Here is a 21,834-nt window from a genome sequence, read left to right as displayed (position 1 = left end):
TCTCCCTCTTGAACCAGATTGATGTGGCACCATAACCATCACCACTGCACTAACTACTCAACTCCACTTTCTCCTTCCATTTCCTTGAACCAAACAAAACAACAACAATTCTACAACATTCTAATTGTTACTGGATTTCTAGATTCATTACTTCACCAGAAATGAGGGACAAGTTGGGAAATTGCACCTTACTTGAAAACACAATTCCTCAACTTATCCTCCTTTTCTGGATAAGCATGTCCATCTGAACACCCCCGTAATGTGAAATCGTGAGCAAAGAGGATATCTATAACACAAATACAAGCTTCTTTGGGATTGATATGCACATACAAAATAAACGTTCTCCAAACCAAATTGATCATGTAGCAAAGAGAATATCTATAACACAAATATATGCTTCTTTTTAAGATTGATATACAGATACAAACTAAATGTTCTCGAAACCACGTCGATCGTGTAGCAAAGAGGATATGTATACACAAATAAACGCTTCCTTGAGATTGCTATACACATACAAACTACACGTTCTTGAACCCAAATCGACAACACCCACCGTGGAAACCAAACAAATCAAATCAAAATGCACCAAATGTAGATATATACAAAGGAAAGACAAAATCCTAAACGTTTCCAACGCCAAAATTTGATAAAAATATCCAACCCAATGTCATAGCGCCCTTATTCACACACATAAAGGCCTAGAGAACTAAATCTGACCCATCGAATTTTCCGACGGCGCATCAAAAAAGAACACCCACGATCTCATAAGCAGTGAAACACAGAAAACTAGAACATTGGCACGATTGCTTCTTAACACGGTCAACATCAGATTGCACCAAATCAATAAGAATTCCTTCAACAGAGAGAAATAACAAAGTAAAAGAAGATCGAGAGAGACCTGAACGAGCCAGACGGCGCCAGAGGTGAAGGCGACGCCCCACATAGCGGCGGCGGTGACATCTGTAGATTGAGGTCGGAGGCTCGGCCTCAAGAATTTGAAGAGACCAGCGTTACCAGCCATCCCTCCTCCCGTCCCGATCCCGATATTTCAACAAGAAAACCCTAGAAAATCTCTCTCTCTCTCTCTCTCTCTCTCTCCGAGATTGGAAGCAAACGGTGAATTGGCTTCTTATGCGGTCTTCCTCCGTGAGGGAAATGACGTATTGACCCTCAATATTTCAATATTTACAGTATTTACTTTATACCCCTTTTCGAATTTCAGACTTTTCAGTTGGTGAGGGAATTCTCCCCGTTGCACATAGAAACGAAAGGATACCCATCGCCCAAAGGCCCCAAGTGCCATTAAGCAGGAGGGCTTATGCTTCCCCCAGCAAGGGATGCCATCACTCCCTCCATTTTCTCTCTATAGAGCAACAACATCAGCATTAGCAATGCTGCCCACCATCTCTCCACTAACCAAGGTATCAAAATTACCCTTGACTAGCTCTGCAGGCATGTTTTCTCAGATACCCAACTCCCCAAACCATCACCAGAGACCACAAAACCACGTCGACCTCCTCTCAAAACGCCCTCCCAATCTGCCCATCTTCACCACTCTCTCACCCATTTCGTATGCGTTGGAGAAACCCAATGAATCTTTACCAGAAGCAGATGAATGGGCTCAGTCTCTGGTGGTCGTATCGTTCTACAAGTTTGCGGACTTCCCCGATCACGAGTCGTTGAGGAAACCATTGAGGGAGCTCTGTGAAAAACTGGTAAATTGTTATGCGCTGTACCCATTTTTCTCTATCTTCTTATTTTTCCTTCCTGCCACCTTCTTTCCTTTCTGGGTTTCTTTATTTTTGGTGTTCTCCCTCATCTTTGGGATTCTTAGTTTTGACACACTCTCTCTCTCTCTCATCCGTCATCCGTGACACTAGACTCTCACGTTTGCTTGGCTCCAAATGAGAATAATTTTCTCACAAGGGTGAGAGAACGATTCTCATTTACCCCATTTCTCAGCTGCAACCGAAAATGAGAAAATGGGGGGTGAGATTTGAAATCACATTTCAGCCCATTTTACTCACTTTAGTCACAGGTGGGGATGAACAATTACAGCTGGGATCCGCTCACCCAACGTTTGACAGGATCTGCTCTCTTGTTTTTGCCTTGAATCTCGTGAAAGTTGGTCACAAGATCTTGTGACCAACAATCACAGCTTCTACCTTCCCAGCTGTAATTGTTCACGTTGGGTGAGATTAGCAATCTCACCCAGCGTTTGACATGATCTGCTCTCCAAAAACAATCATAGATGACAATCACAGTCACTTGTACTTTTCTCATGTTTCACTAACCTTGAGAAAGTGGTGTGATTGTGATTTACAATCTCAGGATCTTTAGAAAATCCAAGAACCACAGGGCATTGCAAACATGCTCATGTGATTTCAAATTACATTCTCCACCATGTGATTTTGAATCATATGATTCTGAATCATATGATTCTGAATCACATGAGAGATATAATCACATGTGATTCCAAGTGAAATGAGATGCAAGCAAACATGCCCGTCCCAATTCTATTGGCCTTTTTATCATACTACATGAGAATTTAGTTGTTTAAATGTTGGTGGTTTTTGATACAATGATGTTGTTTACTGAGTTGCCTGCTTATAGTGATTATGCTTTCATGGTTTTGTGGGAGTTGGGTAAGTGTTGGTTAATTAGGCGTTTATTTGCAGCTTAGGATTTTTGGTGATTTAGTAGGATTCAAGCCCATGAAATGTGGGGGGAATATTGACCTCATATACACTGATTTGGTTTACAACTGATTTCTACAGTTGTTTCGATGCTTGAGGTGTGGCATTGAACTCCATTCTCCACTTCATTACCGATGCCATTTTTGGTTGATAGATGCTAATGAAAATTTATGAGACTGATAATTCTCTTGATGGGGTGTATGTCACCTTTTCCGTTTGAGATGTTGCTTATTTCATGGATTAAAAGAAATGATCTTAATGAAGTTGCGGTCTTAAAACTGCAACTTGTTCTGTTTGGTAGGGACCATCTGACCTGAGCCCTTGATTAGAAGATTGCCTTTATTAACCTTTTCTTGTCAAGGAGATATTTGATCACCACTTGACTACTTGATAATAAGCTGTTCCTCGAGTGAGTGACATCGTCATAGGCATAACCTTTCAATGCATGCTTTTACTTAGTGAGAGTTCAGTCTGAATGTGTTGCCAGAGATTATCTCCCACAAATTATTTTCATTGATACATTATAGTAAAGTGTCTGCGAATCGACATTGGCATATGTGTTCTTATGGCATATTATGATATGATGCCTGTCAGTTTCTTTTGTCGGCTGCATCTCAATTGGTCTTTCAATATCTCAAATGTTAGCTACTTTCATCAACATATTGCGTAAACAAAGTCATATTCCATTTCTGGATGCATCTCTTAATTTTTCTTAGTTCATAATCCTTAAATATAATGGCTTTTCCTTACCAAGCTGATCCTTGTCAGCGTGTCTCAGGGGGTATTATACTTGCACCAGAAGGAATTAATGGAAGCATATGTGGAACACGTGAATCGGTGGAAAAGGTTCTTGGATTTATTCAATCAGATAAGCGACTCAGTGGTCTAAGACAGATCCAATCACCTGTTGGGCTAGAGGAGGAAGCTATCCATCATGGCCATACAAGCAAGTCCCCCCTTGGAGCTGGTGAGGATGCACCTTTTAGATGGGATCATGTGCGAATCAAGCTTAAAAAAGAAGTAAGTTTATTCAACAGAGGGATCATCTGTTTCTTTCTTAAACCTTTTTTTTAGTCATCCTTGGGAACTGGCCACTTTCTGGATGTTACTAACAGTCTACTTTTTAAATTACAGATAGTTACATTTGGGATTTCAACTGTTTCACCCATTGAAAAAGTTGGAAAATATGTTAATTCAAAGGAATGGAATTCTTTGATCAGTGATCCAAACACTGTAAGTGCTTTGAAACTTGCATTCATGTTGCACTTTCGTAGTTAGATAAGAGCAGGCAGATTTCATTTAAAATCTATTGTTACCTTTTAATCTTTTGGATAGACAAGTGTCTTGTCCAATTAAACTTAAATTCTTTTTTTTTGGATCTGATTAAGAGCTAGTTGGTGTGCAAACCCTAACAGCAGTAACAATGTATAGCTAGTTAAAAAGAAAAAGCAATACGGGAAGTACTTGACTCATTTATGTAAGTCGTCTTTCCTAGTGGTATGCACGGAAAATGTTTCTGTTAAATTGATACCTGTTGAAGCTGTCATGCAGCAATCTAGACTATTCTTACATAATGGTGGTGGTCTAGGAGGGTACCTTATTGAATAAACTTAACCATTTAAAATGTGTAAGACTTTTTGTCTTCTAATGACAGTAAAAGTTCAGCGATGGGCTATGTAGTCAAATAGTCCCCCTAGTCGGCCTAGGCATAAAATAAACACCTAGGCTTTGCAATTCCTAGGTGAGTACCTTAAAAGGTACCAATTTTGCCAACTATGCACTGACTAGGGCGCTTAATCGGCAACTAAGCTGCCCTCTCCTAGGCAAGAGAGCAATTTAGTATTTTATTATTATTATTATATGTATTCTGCTATTTTTTTTGTATATATAATTACATGTGTGTGTTTTTGTGATTTATTCTGTGAAATGATGAAAACATGCTTAGTTAATTATAGATATTGATTATGTTTTATATATATATATATATATGTGTGTGTTGTGTTGTTTTGCTTTTGGGATTTTTTTTGTAAAACGTTGAAATCATGTACAATTAATTTTAGTTGATTATGTTTCTTGTATATGTGTTTTGCTTTGTTTCTGATGAATTATTCTGTTAAAGGCTCAAGGTGAGATATATATTTGTAATTTTTATTTGTATATATGTGTGAGTTTTTGTAAATTTTCCTATAAAAGCCTGAAAACATGTTTAGTATTACTGATTATGTAATGTTATTTATATATGTATGTGTGTGTATGTGTGTTAAAATCAATCTTTTTGTGAAAGGCTGAAAGCAAATTCTATTGGTTATAGTGAATATGTTATGAATAATTGAATATATATATATATATATATATATATATATATATATATATATATATATGTATGTGGGAAAATATATGGTGGTTCTGTACCATGATACCATACTGTGGTACACCCTCTTGTTGATCTAGCCACTGAACTATGTAACACAGACTCGTTTAAAAGGTCAACTCACCTGCATCACACCCACATCCATCCGGGTGCGACACTTGGACACAACTTCCGCAGTGTCAGGTGTGGTCAACCTCACCGAACTCCATTTCTATCCAAAACTGGAGTTAGTTATCCTAACTAAGCCCAGTTTTATCTATAGTATATATTTAAATACTTATTCACACACACACACAATATATATATATATATCTATATCTATATATATATCTATATCTATACACACACACACACACCCACACCCACACGCAAGCTTTTTGAAACTGCTGTATCACACCCTTCGCACCTGCACCTCCACCCGCACTTATGTGACAACCGCCAAATGATAGATCTAACTGTACAGATGTGTTTAGCATGGTTTATTTACCATGTTAGAAGGTTTTATCATGTTTAATACACCACACGATTCTATTCTCATATGATGAAAAATCAACCACTCACAATACATGAAAAAGGGCGGCTTCCAAACAATCAAGTTTTCAAATAACTTGATACTTCAAATACTCAAAACATATGATAGCATAAAATAACATTCAAATGCTTTACACCACAAAAGAAGAGAAGTGCGTCAAATGCACCTTATTGATAAACATAAGGGGACAAAACCCCTCTTGCTATTACAACAATTACAATGGGCTCACAACCCTTATTTATAAAGCATTACAACTCTTAAAGAGTCGTTGGGCTATTCCCAATAGCTCTAATTTTAATTACAACTCTAATTAGAGCCGTTGGGAATCAACCCAACAACTCTTATTTTAATTACTGTAGTAGTGTACTACAGTCAGTGGCTGACTGTTGTACACAGTACACAGTCATCTAGTGACTGTGTACAGAAAGTGTACACAAAAAGTGAAAAATAAATAAAATAAAAAACTACAGAAATAAGAAAATAAAAAATACAAGAATATATATATATACTTTAAATATTTATTTATATACATATACTTATACATATACATACTCTTGTATTACGAAGAGTATGTATATATATATATATATTATTTTCTAACAGTCTCCCTCAAACTTACGGTGAAATCACCGAAAGTTTGTCAAGTAAAAAGTTGAATCTTGGTGAGCACAGTTCCTTGATGAAGAAATCCGCAAGCTGATATTCTGATGTCACATAGGGAAGATCAATAGTCTTCTTTAAATATTCTTCACGAACAAAATGACAATCCATCTCTATATGCTTAGTTCTTTCATGAAACGTATGATTTCGAGCAATGTATATGGAGCTCTTGTTGTCACAACATAATCTTGTAGGATCCTGAAGATGAATTCCCATATCTAAAATTAGTTGTTTGAGCCACATGATTTCCATAGTAGTAGTCGTCATTGCTCTATATTTAGCTTCTGTAGATGATAGTGACACCTTCTGTTGTTTCTTGCACCTTCATGAAATCAACGATTCACCTAGAAACACACAAAAACCAGTTGTTGAGCGCTTATTATTTGGATCCCCTCCTCAATCAGCATCAAAGTATGCAATAAGATATAAGGAGGAAGAAGAGGATAGAAAAGCTCATTTATTTATTGTGCCTCTAATGTATTTGATAATCTTCAATACTGCATTCATATGAGCTGATGTTGGAGCGTGTTGAAACCGACTGGCTATATGTACAGCATGAGCTATGTCTAGTCGTAATACTTAAATACAGAAGAGGTCCCACGAGCTGTCTGATGGGGGTTGAATTGTCTAAAGTAACTCCATCACTGGCTCATATCTTCATTCCAACAGTCTCTAGGGTGTCCACAACTTTATCATCTGATAGTCCTGACCTTTCAATAATATCTGAAGCAAACTTTGTTTGTGACAATATGTACCCTCTGTTAGAGTATGATACTTCTATACCAAGAAAGTATGTTAGGAACCTAAGGTCTGTCATTTTAAAAGAATTTTTCAAAAACTATTTTACTTTCTTGATTCCTTCTTTGTCACTCCCTGTAATCAACATATAAAAGTAAAATTATAATACCTGCTGATGAATTCTTGATAAGTAAAGCTGTATCAGTATAACATGGTTTAAAACCATATCTTGTAATAACATTGTTAAAAGTATCAAACTAAGCTTTAGGTGCTTGTTTGAGACCATACAATGCCTTTTCTAATTTAAGCACTTTTTCTGAAGGAATTATCAATTCAAGCAGAATATCCATGTATACTTCCTCATTAAGATTCTCATTCAAAAAGGCATTTTTAACATCCATTTGAAATATATTCTAATTTTTAATAGCTGAAATAACTATAAGCATTCGAATAGTGGTTATTCTGGCAACAAGAGCAAAAGTTTCTTCGTAATCCACTCTGTATTCTTGAGAATATCCTTTGGCAACTAGCCTGGTTTTATGTCTTTCCAATGATCCACCACTTTTGGTTTTTACTTTAAAAACCCATCTACATCCTATGGTCTTCTTTCCAACGGGTAAATTTAGAATTTCTCAAGTGTTAGCTTCTTTAAGAGCGTCTAATTCTGTATGCATAGCTTTTATCCATTCGGGTAAATTTTTTGCTTCGTTGTAACATGAGGGTTCAAAATATGAATGAATAGCTATAAGACATGCTCTATGTCTAGGGGAGAATGAGTCATACGATAAAAAATTATTTGGAATTCTTAAGGTTCGTTCAGATCTACGAATGATGATTTGTTCTGAAGGAATTTCTAATGCTTCATGGTTACTTTGATTTACACTTTCATTGGTTCCATTTTGATTTCTTCTTAGTGTATACTATTGGTTCAACTGTTGTTCTATCTTCAATATGAGGTTCTACGTAACTATTTTCATCATAAGTCAACAGTTTAAACAAGAAAAAATAATCAGAATTTATATCTTGTGATGTGTTTCCTTCAAATCCACTTTCATTTTCAACAAAATTGACATTTCTTGAGACAAGAAGTTTATCATTTTTGATATCATGGCATTTAAATCCTTTTTGTGTTTCAGAGTAACTAATGAACGCACAGGGGATAGCCTTAGAGGATAATTTATCTCCTTTATCATTTAAAACATAACATTTACAACCAAAGATTCTCAGTCTTTGATAGTCAGGTTGATATTTGAATAAATTTTCAAAGGGAATTTCATTTGACAAAGTTTTTGAAGACATCCTGTTTATGAGATATACTGCAGTTAATGCAGCTTCAACCCAAAGATTTTTAGGCACATTTTTGGCAATAAGAAGGGTTCTTGTAGTTTCCATAATGTCTCTGTTTTCTTTTTGAAATTTCGTTTTGTTGTGGGGTTCTAGGACACGATTTTTGATGTAAAATTCCTTCATTTTCTAAAAATTATTTAACTCATTTGACAAATATTCTCCTCTAGAGTCAGTTTTGAGAATTTTGAGCTTACTTTCAAATTGATTTTTAATCATGTTATGGAATGTTTTGAAGGTTGCAAATACATCTGATTTAAACTTAAGAAAGTAAATCCAACAATATCTAATGAAGTCATCGATAAACACAACATAGTAGGAGAATCCTCTTTTAGAAGCAACAGGAGGAGGACCCCACACATTCGAATGAACTAATTAAAAATGCATTGAAGAGTAAAAAGTTCTTTGACCATAAGGCAAAGCTGTCATTTTACCAAGTAAACATTCTTTACATTCAAAATTTTCTTTACAAAGATTCTTGGTAACAAATACAAAATTTAATTTTCTTTTATTTGGATACCCAAGTCTATGATGCCAAGTCCGTATATCTTTTGTTTGAGCAGTATTACAAAATGATTCCTTTGGAATACAAAGGAAATCCATATAATAGAGATCTCCTTGCCTAGAACCTTCCCTAATCAATTTTCCGTACTGACGATCCTGCACCCAACATTTACTTGATGAGAAAATGACATCATATCCATGATCCGAGATTTGAGAAACTGATAGTAGGTTAAGATGAAGTTTTGGTATAAGTCTTATTTTTGGAATATAAAATTTGTTATGTTTTTTGACAAGTCATTTTTAAAAATTTCAACACCCTCTATTTCCAAGGCAGTGCCATCGACAGTGGAAACAAAAGATGCATTCGAATTAGGTTGACATTCGGATAATATAGACTTATGTGGGGTCATATGAAAAGAAGCTTCTGAATCAATAAGCCAAGAGCACATACCAAGAGTAGAAGATAATGCAATGACCGTTCCTGAGGTAGATCCTTTGAGTAATGGTTGCAATGCTTCCGTCAGTTGAGACAATGATTTGGTGAGGTCTTTGAGATTCAGAGTATCCTCATATTGTTTTGATGGTACAACGGCAACACGTTTTTCTTAAGGCCTATATTTGTATCTAGGACATTGAGGCCTAATATGACCATGTTCATTACAGTTATGGCAAATGATTTTTGATTCTCCTCTATTCTTGCTAAAATGAGGAGGTTTATATGGCTTGATATAATGTCCTGGTTTTGATGCGACAAGTGCACAATCTTTTTCTTGGCCATTGCTAGAAATAACAAGCACACTAACATTTTTACTCATATTTAGCTTAGTTTCTTGTCCATTAAGCTTAGTGAGAATCTCATGGATAGGAGGAGGAGATAAAGATGATAGCAAGGAAGCTCTTGTTTGTTCAAACTCGAGTCTCAAACCATAGAGAAAAGCTAATAGTCTATCTTCTTCAACTTGAACTCTTCACATTTCTGTACACTCACCTTCCCATTTGGGTTCAAATTGGGCAAGTTGGGTCCATATGGAAGATAACTCTATAAAGTAATCTTTTACATTTCTATCTCCTTGTTTGATATTTCTAACTTTTTCTTGGAGATAATACTTGTGAGTCATGTCTTTTTCGGTAAACATACCTCTAAAATATTCCATGCTTCATTTGCCTTTTTAAAGCATAATAGGTTTGAGGCAATTTTTGTCTCGACTCCACTTAGCATACATGAAAGAATTTTTGCGTTTTTCATTTCCCATTTATCCAATTTCTTGTAGTATTCTTCCATGGCTTTGTTTCTTTCGTCAAAACTAGTCTCAATCTCATTTTCACCTAATGTAATTTTGGGAGTAGGTTCAAGAATAGTACCTCTTACGAATCCCCACAAACCTTGACCCTTGATGAATGTCAAGTGTCCTGCCCAAATGTTATAGTTGTTTCCTTCAAGTTTGAATGGCGGAATAAAGTTGGAGTTGCTTGTGTTGTGTGGGAAAAATTCACCCATAGTGAATTAGAAGAGAAAAAATAATCACAACCACAAAGGAGAATAAGCACACTTTTTGAGGCAGTCCACAAATGCACAATTGATCATACACCACGCTCTGATACCATGTGAAAAAGCCTTACAAACAATCAAGTTTTCAAATAACTTGATACTTCAAATACTTAAAACACATGATAGCATAAAATAACATTCAAATGCTTTACACTACAAAAGAAGAGAAGTGCGTCAAATGCACTGTATTGATAAACATAAGGGGGCAAAACTGTTAAAAGGGAGCTCTCATCCTCCTGTGTAGGCCTGTCATCGAACGAAAGAGGGAGAGAGGGGAGAGAGAGAGAGAGAGAAAAAGAGATTTCAGAAAAAGGTCGTCAGTCCCTCGTGGCTGCACCTTTCATTCTATTTAAAAGTTAAGAGTATAAAACTAGGGTACAAAAATACCCCTTAACAACATGCTAATTTACATTAAACACTAATTGGATCTGGACCCGATCCATTATATAAGTGGATCGGGTCAGCCATATACACAATGACTACACGACTTCTTTTCAGCCTCCCTCAAGTTGTGCATGGTGCTGAACCATGAACAACTTGTTTTTCAGAAACCAAAATCTATCCTTTGTCAACCCTTTAGTGAGGATGTCAGCAACTTGTTCTTCAGTTGACACATACATGGGCTCAATCTCTTTGTCTTCAACCTTTTTTCTAATAAAATGTTGATCTATTTCAATGTGCTTTGCTCGACTATGGTGGATGGGATTGAAGGACATGTTGATGGCACTTTGATTGTCACACAACAACAATGATCGAGCAATCGGTTCTCCCATTTCTGTCAGGAGATGTCTTATCCATGTAGCTTCGGCCGTGGCAGTGGCCATCGATCTGTATTCAACCTCAGTGCTTGATCTAGCAACCGCCTTTTGTTTTCTACTGCTCCAGGATACCAAGTTTGACCCAATGAAGCTGCAATAACCGGATTCTGATCGTCGTTCGTCTGGATCACCCGCCCAATCAGCATCAGCATAAGTGACGATCTTATGGCCCTCACGATCCCCGCCTGGATCCAAGTCTCTTTTCTTGTATACCAGCCCATCACCAACTGTACTCTTCAGGTAACGAAGTATACGTTTGACTGCCTCCATATGTGACATACGAGGTTCATGCATAAACTGACATACCTGATTAACCGAATATACTATGTCAGGTCTAGTAAAAGTCAAGTATTGCAACATGCCAACTAAGCTGCGATACTTAGTGGAATCTCCATATATATCCCCTTTGAACTCAGTTTCTGATGAATGACACTTGGAGTTGTTAACGGCTTACAATCTGTCATGCCTGCTCTGCTAAGAATGTCCAACGTGTATTTGTGTTGAGTAAGGGTGAGTGTATCATTTCTTTTATCAACTTCTACCCCAAGAAAATATCGTAACTCTCCCAAATCTTTCATCTTAAATCTCTGATTTAATAACTTCTTCACCTGCTCAATGTGACTTTTACAGTTCCCTGTGATGATGATGTCATCTACATATATTAATAGAAGAGTAGTGACTCCTTGTTCATTGTGAATAAATAATGAGTGATCCAGAAGGGACCGAGAGAAGCCATGCCGTTGTATTTCTAGAGAAAAATATTGAACCAAGAACGAGAAACTTGTTTCAAACCATAGAGGGCTCTCTTTAACTTGTATACATATTTTTTGGCGTCTCGTTCTGCATATCCAGTGGGTTGTTCCATGTAGACCTCTTTTAAATCCCCGTGCAGAAACACATTCTTTACATCCAGCTGGCTCAATGTCCATCCATGTTTAATGGCTAGATTCAACACAATGCGAATGATCCCCATTTTGACTACAGGACTGAAAGTTTCATCAAAGTCTTGACCTTCCTCTTGTGTGAATCCCTTAGCTACAAGTCTAGCCTTATACCTTTCGATGCTCCTGTCTGGTTTATACGTTATCTTGTACACCCATTTTGACCCAACAACATTTCTGTTTAGTGGTCTAGGTACAATCTCCCATGTCCCACATTCATGTAAGGCCTCCATTTCTTCATTCATTGCTTCTACTCATCTTCTAGAGCTCGCAGCTTGATAGAACATGAGAGGCTCATCCTCTTTACTTATGGATGTCAAGAACAACTGAAAATCCAGTGAATTTTTTTTATAACTTACCCACCTGTCAAGCGGATGTCGAATCCGTGAGGATCTTCTGATATCCATCGTCTGCGAAGCGGATGGTCCAGATGGATTTGTACTCGTGCAAGAAATGAACGAGGGCTCTTTCTCTCGCCGGGTGTACACAATACCCTTATACCTTGTTGGCTCCAAGTCATGTGTAACATTCTCCTCCGTTTGAGTTTCATTGGCTGATTCCTCATGTGTCTCCTTCTGACTGCAATTTTTTGGGTAGTCTACTTTACCATTGGAAAAGAGTTCTGAATTTAACCATGGGTAGTATACCTCAATGTTGGGGCTTGAGTTATCAACATGAAGGATTGAATTAGCATCCTGACCATCAAAGTTCATTTCATCAAAAATTACATTCCTTGATATTTTGACACGCTTACTCAAGGGATCATAGCACCTGTACCCTTTGTAGTCTTCTGCATATCCTATAAACCTGCATTTTAAAGCTTTATCTTGGAACTTGTGCCTGAGTGAACTGTCAATGTGAACATAGCAAACAGATCCAAACACACGTAATTCATGATAATCAGGTTGTATGCCAAAAAGAGAGAAATATGGTGACTTATTTTCTAAGATACTCATGGGCAATCGATTTATCACATGAACTGTGGAGTGAAAAGCCTCAGTCCATAATGATACAGGAAAGTTGCTCCCGTATCATGCTCATTGCAGTCTCAACAATGTGTCGATGCTTCCTCTCAGCCATCCCATTTTGTTGAGGTGTATGTGGGCAAGACACTCTTCTCTTTATCCCATTATGTTGAAGGAAACTAACAAAGTCACTCGAGGAGAATTCACCTCCTCCATCACACTGGAAATTGAGAATGTTGGTAGAGAAATGATTTTGAACAAAAGAATGAAATCTCTGGAACAATCGAAAGACTTCTGATTTGTGCTTCATAAAAAATATCCAAGTATAACGTGAGTAACTATCAATGAAGATAAGATAGTATGTACTGCCAGAAAGAGAAGTAAGTGGGGCAAGACCCCAGACATCTGAACAAATGACCTCAAATGGCCTTGAAGCTCTTTTATTAATGGAAGTAAATGGTAAAACATGACTCTTACATAAATGACAGCTAGAACACTTTGTATCAACGACTTCTGAACTCAGACTGGACTTAGGGATGAGATTATTCGAGACAAGTTTTTCAATAAAATGGCGACCACAATGGCCAAGACGACTATGCCAAAGTCTTGACTTATTACATTCAGAAATAGTAAATATAAAATCAGGATCAAAAGATTGACGTTGGTGAGGCTTTAAGGATGAATAGTTGGAATGAATGAAGGAAGGATCTTCTTGAAAGATGTACATATTGCCCTATCGTTTTCCTTCAGCGAATGTCTTGTAATAAAATGGTGGTCTTCAACAAATGCACAAATAACTCACAAACAAGTGTCTATTGGAGACACTACAAGCATGACCCTTGAAAGGGTATAAAGGGAAGAACACTTGAAAAATAAATAATACTTTATTCATGAACAAAATGCTTAAGAAGCATTGTACATTACATTGAAGGGGTTCACCCCTATATATACAAAAAAATGGGAGAGAGAGGAGAGCTCATTTTGAGCTCTCCAAAAAGAGACGTTGGATTCCAACGTCTCTTAATATAGCTGTTGGACTACAGTCCAACAACTACTTGCACAGTCAAGTTCCAACAGGAACTTGACTCGATCAAAATATCTAGTTTCTATTGAACTAGGCTAAAAAAGAAAATAAAAAATAGAAAAATAAAATAATAAAAGAAAATATAATAATATTAAATAATATATATATATATATATATATTGCAGTTTACATTTTAACACTCCCCTTCAAACTTACGGTACAATGAGCGAAAGTTTGTCTAAGAAGAAGTGAAATCTGGGAGCAGCGAGAGGCTTGGTGAAGAAGTCTGCTAATTGATATTCTGATGTAACATATGGCAGATCAATGGTTCCATGTAAGTATTCCTCTCTGACATAGTGACAGTCCATCTCAATGTGTTTAGTGCGCTCATGGAATGTCCGGTTGCTTGCAATGTAGATCGCACTTTTGTTGGCACAACACATCTTTGAAGCTTGCGTTGCTTTAGCTCCCATATCCGCTAGCAATCGTCTGAGCCAAACAACTTCCATAGTGGTGGTTGCCATGGCTCTGTATTCAGCTTCGGTGGAGGAAAGAGAGACTTTCTGCTGCTTCTTGCACCTCCACGAAATTAAGGTTTCACCTAGGAACACACAAAAACCAGTAGTTGAGTGTCTATTATTGGGATCACCTCCCCAGTCAGCATCAGTATATGCAATTAAATTTAATGAAGATGAAGCAGACAAGAAGAGTCCTCATGAAAGAGAGGATTTTAAGTATCTAATAATACGCAAAATCGCTCCCATGTGCACGGAGGTGAGAGCATGCTGAAACTGACTGACTGTATGAACCGCATGAGTTATATCTGGCCTAGTAATGGAAAGATAAGAAAGAGCTCCAACAAGTTGTCTATAAGGAGTAGGATCATCAAGAAGTTCTCCATCATCAATTTTCATTTTAACATTGACAACTTCTGGAGTGTCTACTTTCTTATCATCTGTAATTCCAGACCTGGAAACGATATCAAGAGCAAATTTAGATTGAGATATCAAATACCCCCGAGGGGAATAAGCAACTTCAATGCCTAAAAAATATCTTAATAAACCTAAGTCAGTCATTTCAAAGTGAGTTTTAAGAAGAGATTTGATATTTGCAACTCCCTGTTTGTCGCCTCCGGTGATGATCATATCGTCCACATAGAGAAGAAGAATAATGATGCCTGCATCAGATTTCTTAACAAACAAAGCAGTGTCAGTTAAACAAGGTTGAAAACCAATATCAAGCATAACATGACTAAATCGGTCATACCAGGCTTTTGGAGCCTGTTTAAGACCATAAAGAGCTTTTTCTAGACGAAGAGCTTTACCCTTAGGGATACTAATACCAGGTGGGGCTTCCATGTATATTTCTTCAACGAGATTCCCATTCAGGAAAGCATTTTTGACATCTAATTGAAAGATAGGCCATGTTCTAATGGAGGCCAAGGCTATTAAAGTTCTAACAGTGGTCATACGGGCCACAGGAGCAAATGTTTCTTCATAATCGATGTCATACTCTTGAGCATATCCTTTTGCTATTAAACGGGCCTTATATCTTTCCAGGGTCCCATCACTTTTGGTTTTGACTTTGTATACCCACCTACAACCTATAGGTTTCTTACCCGGAGGAATATCTTGTATCGTCCAAGTATTGGCCTTTTCTAGTGCATCCAATTCTATTTTCATGGCTTCTATCCATTCTATATGATTTTTTGCTTGAGAATAGGATGATGGTTCAACATATGATTGTATTAATGTAATGGCGGCCCTATACGTGGGTGAAAAAGATTCATAAGACACAAATTTTTCTGGAGGTTTAGAGATTCTAGACGTTCTTCTAGGTGAGACTTCAGAGTATTTTTGTAATGCACATGGAAGATTTTGCTCTCTACGTCTTGAATATTGTAGACTAACATCCCTATGGATTTGCTCTTCATTATCATCATTTTCAGCAACAATAGGACTTTGATCATTGTCAAGGTCACATCCAACATCACATTCATTGGATTTTGAAGTTGGATCAATTAAAAACGAGTATTCAGTGACATCTTGGATTTTTCAAATTCAAAGAAGCTTTCTTTTTCCAAAAAAGATACATTTCTTGACACATATAATTTGTCATTTTGAAAATCGAAACACCTGTAGCCTTTTTGATTATCAGCATATCCTAAAAAGGCACATGGGATTGCACGAGGAGAGAGTTTATCATTTCTGTTGGTGAAAACAAAACATTTGCATCCAAAGACTCTTAATCTAGAATAATCTGGAGTTAAATTAACAAGCTTTTCTATTGGAGTTGTATTCTTTAATGAGGAAGATGGCATCCTATTAATGAGGTAGGTGGCAGTTAGGACCGCTTCAGCCCAAAAACTTTTTGGAACTTGATTTGCAATTAGCAATGTCCTAGTAGTTTCCATAATGTGCCGATGTTTGCGTTCGGCTAGGCCATTCTGTTGTGGAGTGTGTGGACATGATCTTTGATGTGTAATACCATGTAAATTGAGATAGTCTTTGAATTCGTTGGACATAAATTCTCCCCCTGAATCAGTGCGAAAAACAGAAATATCATTTTGAAACTTATTTTTAACCATTTTATGAAATATTTGGAAGTTAGCAAAGACATCAGATTTATGTTTAAGAAAATAAATCCAAGTATGTCTAGAAAAGTCATCAACAAAAATGACATAATATGTATAACCATCTTTGGAAATAACTGGTGCGGGGCCCCAAACATCCGAATGTATTAACTCAAGTGGTCGTGAGGAAACAAAAGTTCTACTAAGAAATGGTAACCTTTTCATTTTGCCAAGAATGCAGTCTTTACAAGAAAAATTTTCAGAATTATAAAATTTTTCCAAACTTGGAAAATATTGAATTTTAGACATATGAGGATGGCCAAGCCTTTTGTGCCATAAATCCAATTCTAATTTCTGAATATTATAACAAAATGCATTCTTGGGTAATTCCAAAAAGTCCATGTAATAAAGTCCTCCTTCTCTATGGCCTTCCCCAATCAGCTTCCCTGACTGGCGATCCTGTACCCAACAACCATGAGAAGAGGAGATATTACATCCATAATCAGATATTTGCGAGACAGATAAGAGATTCAAATTAAGTTTAGGGATATATCTAACTTCTGGGATAAAAAATCTTTTGGATTTTTGAAGATTTTCAAAACATCCTATTTCTTTTACTTCGAGAGATGTGCCATCGGCTGTAAAAACCTTTGACACACTTGAGTTATTTTTAAGACATTCGGATAGACTATTAACATTTGGGGTCATATGAAAAGAAGCACCAGAATCTAAAAGCCAAGGAAAGTTACCTGGACCGGAGAAAGATGCAACTGCCGCTCCAGTTGAGGCTTCGGTTGAGGAGGATACCCCTTTGAGAAGAGGTTGAAGGATTTCCATCAGTTGAGCCATAGACACAGGTGCATCTTGATCTTTTGACTCAGATTCAACAAATGCAACTCTTTTTTCTTCTCTTCTTTTTAACTTTGGACATTGAGGCCTATAGTGCCCCGGTTCATGACAATGATGACAAATAACTTTTCTTTTATCAAAGTCGCCGTTTTGCCTTCCAAAATGAGGCGGCTTGTAAGTACGAGTATGATTCCCCGGTCTAGATACAGCTAAAACGGAGTCATCATCAAATTTTGGAGTACTTTTTCTAAGTCTATTTTCCTCCATAGTGAGCTCTTCTATAGTATCAACAATAGAAGGAATTTTTCCACGATGTAAAAGGGCTGATTTGGTGGATTCAAACTCCGGCCTTAGACCATTCACAAATTGATAGAAATGTTTCATATCGAGTTGCTTTTGGCGAAGCTCGATGTCTTCGGCACAATGCCATTTGGGCTCAAGAAGAGCCAACTCTTCCCAAAGTTCGGACAACTCATTATAATATTCTCGAATAGTTTTATCTTTTTGAGTCATTGTCCGAACTTTATCTTGTAAATTGCATACATGTGCAATATCTTTAAGGGAATACATGTTTTTGAGGTATTCCCAAGCCTTATCGGCATGCTCAAACTTAGCTAGACTAGAGCATTTTTTAATGTCAATGCTATTGATGAGCCATGACATAATTTTTGCATGCCCTATCCTCCATTCTTTCCATTTCTTTTCATAAGTGGCTAACGCCTTACTCTTCTCTTCTTCCGTTAGAGGAACCTCTTTATCACCCTCTTTCTTGGTAAGAGATAGTTTAGGTTCCAAATCGGAACCATCCACTATACCCCATAAACCTTTTCCCCAAATGTGGTGCTTCATAATCGAAGCCCACATTACATAGTTAGTATCATTTAGCTTCATAGGAATGATGGTGATCTTATCATTGTCATCCATCTTTTACAAGGGTAAGAGAGGAATAAATAGGAGGAGAGAGAGAGAAAAATAAAAAGAAAAGAAAAAGAGTAGACAAAGGAATAAGAGAGGATACAAAACCAATTTTTTTTGTAGCACAAGTTCGCCTTTCTTCAAACAAATCTTCTTGAGCCAAGAACAAGGTGATGAAACACCTTTTGTAAATGTGGCACGGAAATCGAGGCGGAAGCACTTCAAGATCTAAGGATTTCGTAGCTTTGATACCATGTAATAAAATGGTGGTCTTCAACAAATGCACAAATAACTCACAAACAAGTGTCTATTGGAGACACTACAAGCATGACCCTTGAAAGGGTATAAAGGGAAGAACACTTGAAAAATAAATAATACTTTATTCATGAACAAAATGCTTAAGAAGCATTGTACATTACATTGAAGGGGTTCACCCCTATATATACAAAAAAATGGGAGAGAGAGGAGAGCTCATTTTGAGCTCTCCAAAAAGAGACGTTGGATTCCAACGTCTCTTAATATAGTTGTTGGACTACAGTCCAACAACATTTATTATTATAGCTGTTGGACTATAGTCCAACAACATTTATTATAGCTGTTGGACTACAGTCCAACAACTACTTGCACAGTCAAGTTCCAACAGGAACTTGACTGGATCAAAATATCTAGTTTCTATTGAACTAGATGCTAAAAAAGAAAATAAAAAATAGAAAAATAAAATAATAAAAGAAAATATAATAATATTAAATAATATATATATATATATATATATTGCAGTTTACATTTTAACATTCCTCGTGCGAAGGTCCTTGACATAAACAGAAGAGGGAGTAAATTCAACTGAAGCATTAGCATCATCAACAAGTTTTGAGACAGAAACAATGTTCTTTTGAATATTAGGTGCATGGATGACACTTGGAAGTTTAAGAGAGGACTTTGACATGTGTATAATGGCATTTCCAGTATGTGAGATTGTGTGATGAGATCTATCCCCTGTGACTATGCTATTCTTACCAACATAAGGAGTGAGAGACAAGAGTTTACCTACATCACCCGTGACATGAGTAGCTGCTCCAGAGTCGACATACCAAATTCCTTTGTCATTTTGCTTCATATTCAATCCTGCCAAGGCTGCCAAAAACAATTCTTTTACTTCTCCATCCTTCCTAGCCTCCGCTTGTGGAGCTTTCCCTTTGTTTTGAGGGTTAAACCAACAATTCGCTTTAATGTGCCCTTTCTTGTTGCATAGGAAACATGTGGGAGTGGGTCTTTGTCCTTGCATATTGGGTGTTGGAAGTATGCCACGACCTCCATAGGTATTTCTTCCTTGGCCTCCTTTTCCTTGAAAAGAACTTCCTCGTCCTCGACCATAACTCATTCCCATAGCCAACACATCTTGTGTTCCTGAATGCCCATGAGAATCTTCAGAAGATCCTTTCAGAGTCATCTCATATTGTAATAATTTCGCATGAAGATCTTCAAACTTTGGAAGTTCTGGTAAACATAGTAAGGTTGTCGTCATAACATGATAGTCTGGCCCCAATCCACTCAAGGTTTGTTGTACTTTATCCTTTTCACTGACAAGACACCCAACAACAGCCAGTTGGTCTGCGATGCTTTTCATTTTATTCAGGTATTCCATAATGGACATGGAATCTTTCTTCAACATTTGAAACTCTCGCTTAAGAAACATAATTCTTGCCTCAGAAATTTGAGAATATGTTTGAACTAGCGTATCCCACAGTTCCTTGGCCGAACAATCATCAGGAAGAGCAATAAGGACCTCTTGTGAGAGAGTTGAAGTGATGTATGCCACTAGCGATTGATCCCTTTTCATCCAAGCAACATATTCTGGATTCTTGACTAGAACAACAGATTGTTCTCCTTTATCGTCCGCTTTTTCCTACGAAAGGAATTCTGGAGGAGGTGGAACCGATCCATCCAGATGACCAGAGAGATCCTGACTCTTTATAAATGGGATGATTTGTCTTTTCCAGGTTAAGAAATTGAGGTTATTCAGTTTTTCAGAAACTAGTTGACCGAGAAAACTTGAAGACAGACATGATTGCCCATGAGTAAAATCCATTTGAGGGAAAATCTGAACTGACACTTAGGTATATAAAAACAAAACAAAACAAAACAGAGGGTTCGGCTAACAGGACACTCGGCTGACAGGTAACAAAGAGAAGATGCTGCAGAGAGCTCGGCTAACAGGCTGATGTACCAGGTGATACTCGACAGTTAGAAACAACGAAAATAGCAGAGATTAAAATGAGGAATCACAAATTAACAGGTGCAGATTGTAGAAAATCAAAGAGGAATCACAGATTAACAGAGATTAACAGGTGCAGATTGTAGAAAATCAAAGGAATCACAGTGATCTGAAATAAAAACAGATTTACGTCACCACAGAGGTCGAGTTTTCTCACAGCAAGAAAGGGGAGGAATCACAAGTGATGTTTCCAGATGTACTCGACTGAAGGATGACGAAGGAAGACTCAGCGACTGACGAGAGATCAACCTGTTTAGGGAAACAACGACTGATGGTGAAGAACCGATTGAAAACAGCGACTAATGGATCAAAAACTCAGTGACAGGCTTGGTTCAGCGACTGGCAGGTTGGAATGGAACATGCGTGATTCTGGGTGACTGAAAACAGAGCAGGCGTGATGGAGAAAACTCGATCGTTGCTAGATCGTGGATGGAGAGAACTCGATCAGACTTGGCAGATCGTGGCTGAAGAAACTCGTCTGATTCTGGGTGGAGAAGGCTCGATCAGACTCGACAGATATTCGTGATGGAGAAAACTCGATCGTTGCTAGATCGTGGATGGAGAGAACTCGATCAGACTTCTGGGTGGAGAAGGCTCGATCAGACTCGGCAGATCGTGGCCTTCTAAAACAGGCTCTGATACCATGTTAAAAGGGAGCTCTCATCCTCCTGTATAGGCCTGTCATCGAACGAAAGAGGGAGAGAGGGGAGAGAGAGAGAGAGAAGAGATTTCAGAAAAAGGTCGTCAGTCCCTCGTGGCTGCACCTTTCATTCTATTTAAAAGTTAAGAGTATAAAACTAGGGTACAGAAATACCCCTTAACAACATGCTATGTCACATGGGTGCGGGTGCGGGTGCGGGCGCGGGTGCGGGTGCGGGGGTGCGGCAGGGGCAAAAATGTAAAATATATATATATATATATATATATATATAAAGGGGTCGCTGTTCCCCCCCCCAGGTTTTTCTGCTGACAGCTGTCTGTCAGCAGTTGACAGACAGCTGCTGTCAGCAGCTGACAGACAGCTGCTGTCAGCAGACTTTTTTTTTTAAAAAAATCGCTGTTTCCCTCTGCTGACAGCTGAATT

At 37.5% G+C, this 21,834-nt stretch overlaps 1 protein-coding gene across 1 annotated transcript in view; it reads left to right on the top strand.

The window, feature by feature from the left end:
• The first annotated feature begins 1,298 nt into the window (after window positions 1-1,298).
• The window catches only part of LOC149844035 (rhodanese-like domain-containing protein 7), a 30,905-nt gene continuing 10,369 nt past the window's right edge, over window positions 1,299-21,834 (top strand). The window contains exons 1-3 of the mRNA XM_090000274.1: window positions 1,299-1,715; window positions 3,465-3,716; window positions 3,831-3,929. Coding sequence (XP_089856400.1) covers window positions 1,338-1,715; window positions 3,465-3,716; window positions 3,831-3,929 — 729 coding nt within the window. The 5' untranslated portion in view covers window positions 1,299-1,337. The remainder of the gene's footprint in view (window positions 1,716-3,464; window positions 3,717-3,830; window positions 3,930-21,834) is intronic.

Source organism: Nuphar pumila, chromosome 3, assembly GCF_984573655.1.
Source record: "Nuphar pumila chromosome 3, dmNupPumi1.hap1.1, whole genome shotgun sequence".
Classification (NCBI taxonomy): Eukaryota; Viridiplantae; Streptophyta; class Magnoliopsida; order Nymphaeales; family Nymphaeaceae; genus Nuphar; species Nuphar pumila.
This window is presented reverse-complemented; position numbering and strand designations above follow the sequence as displayed.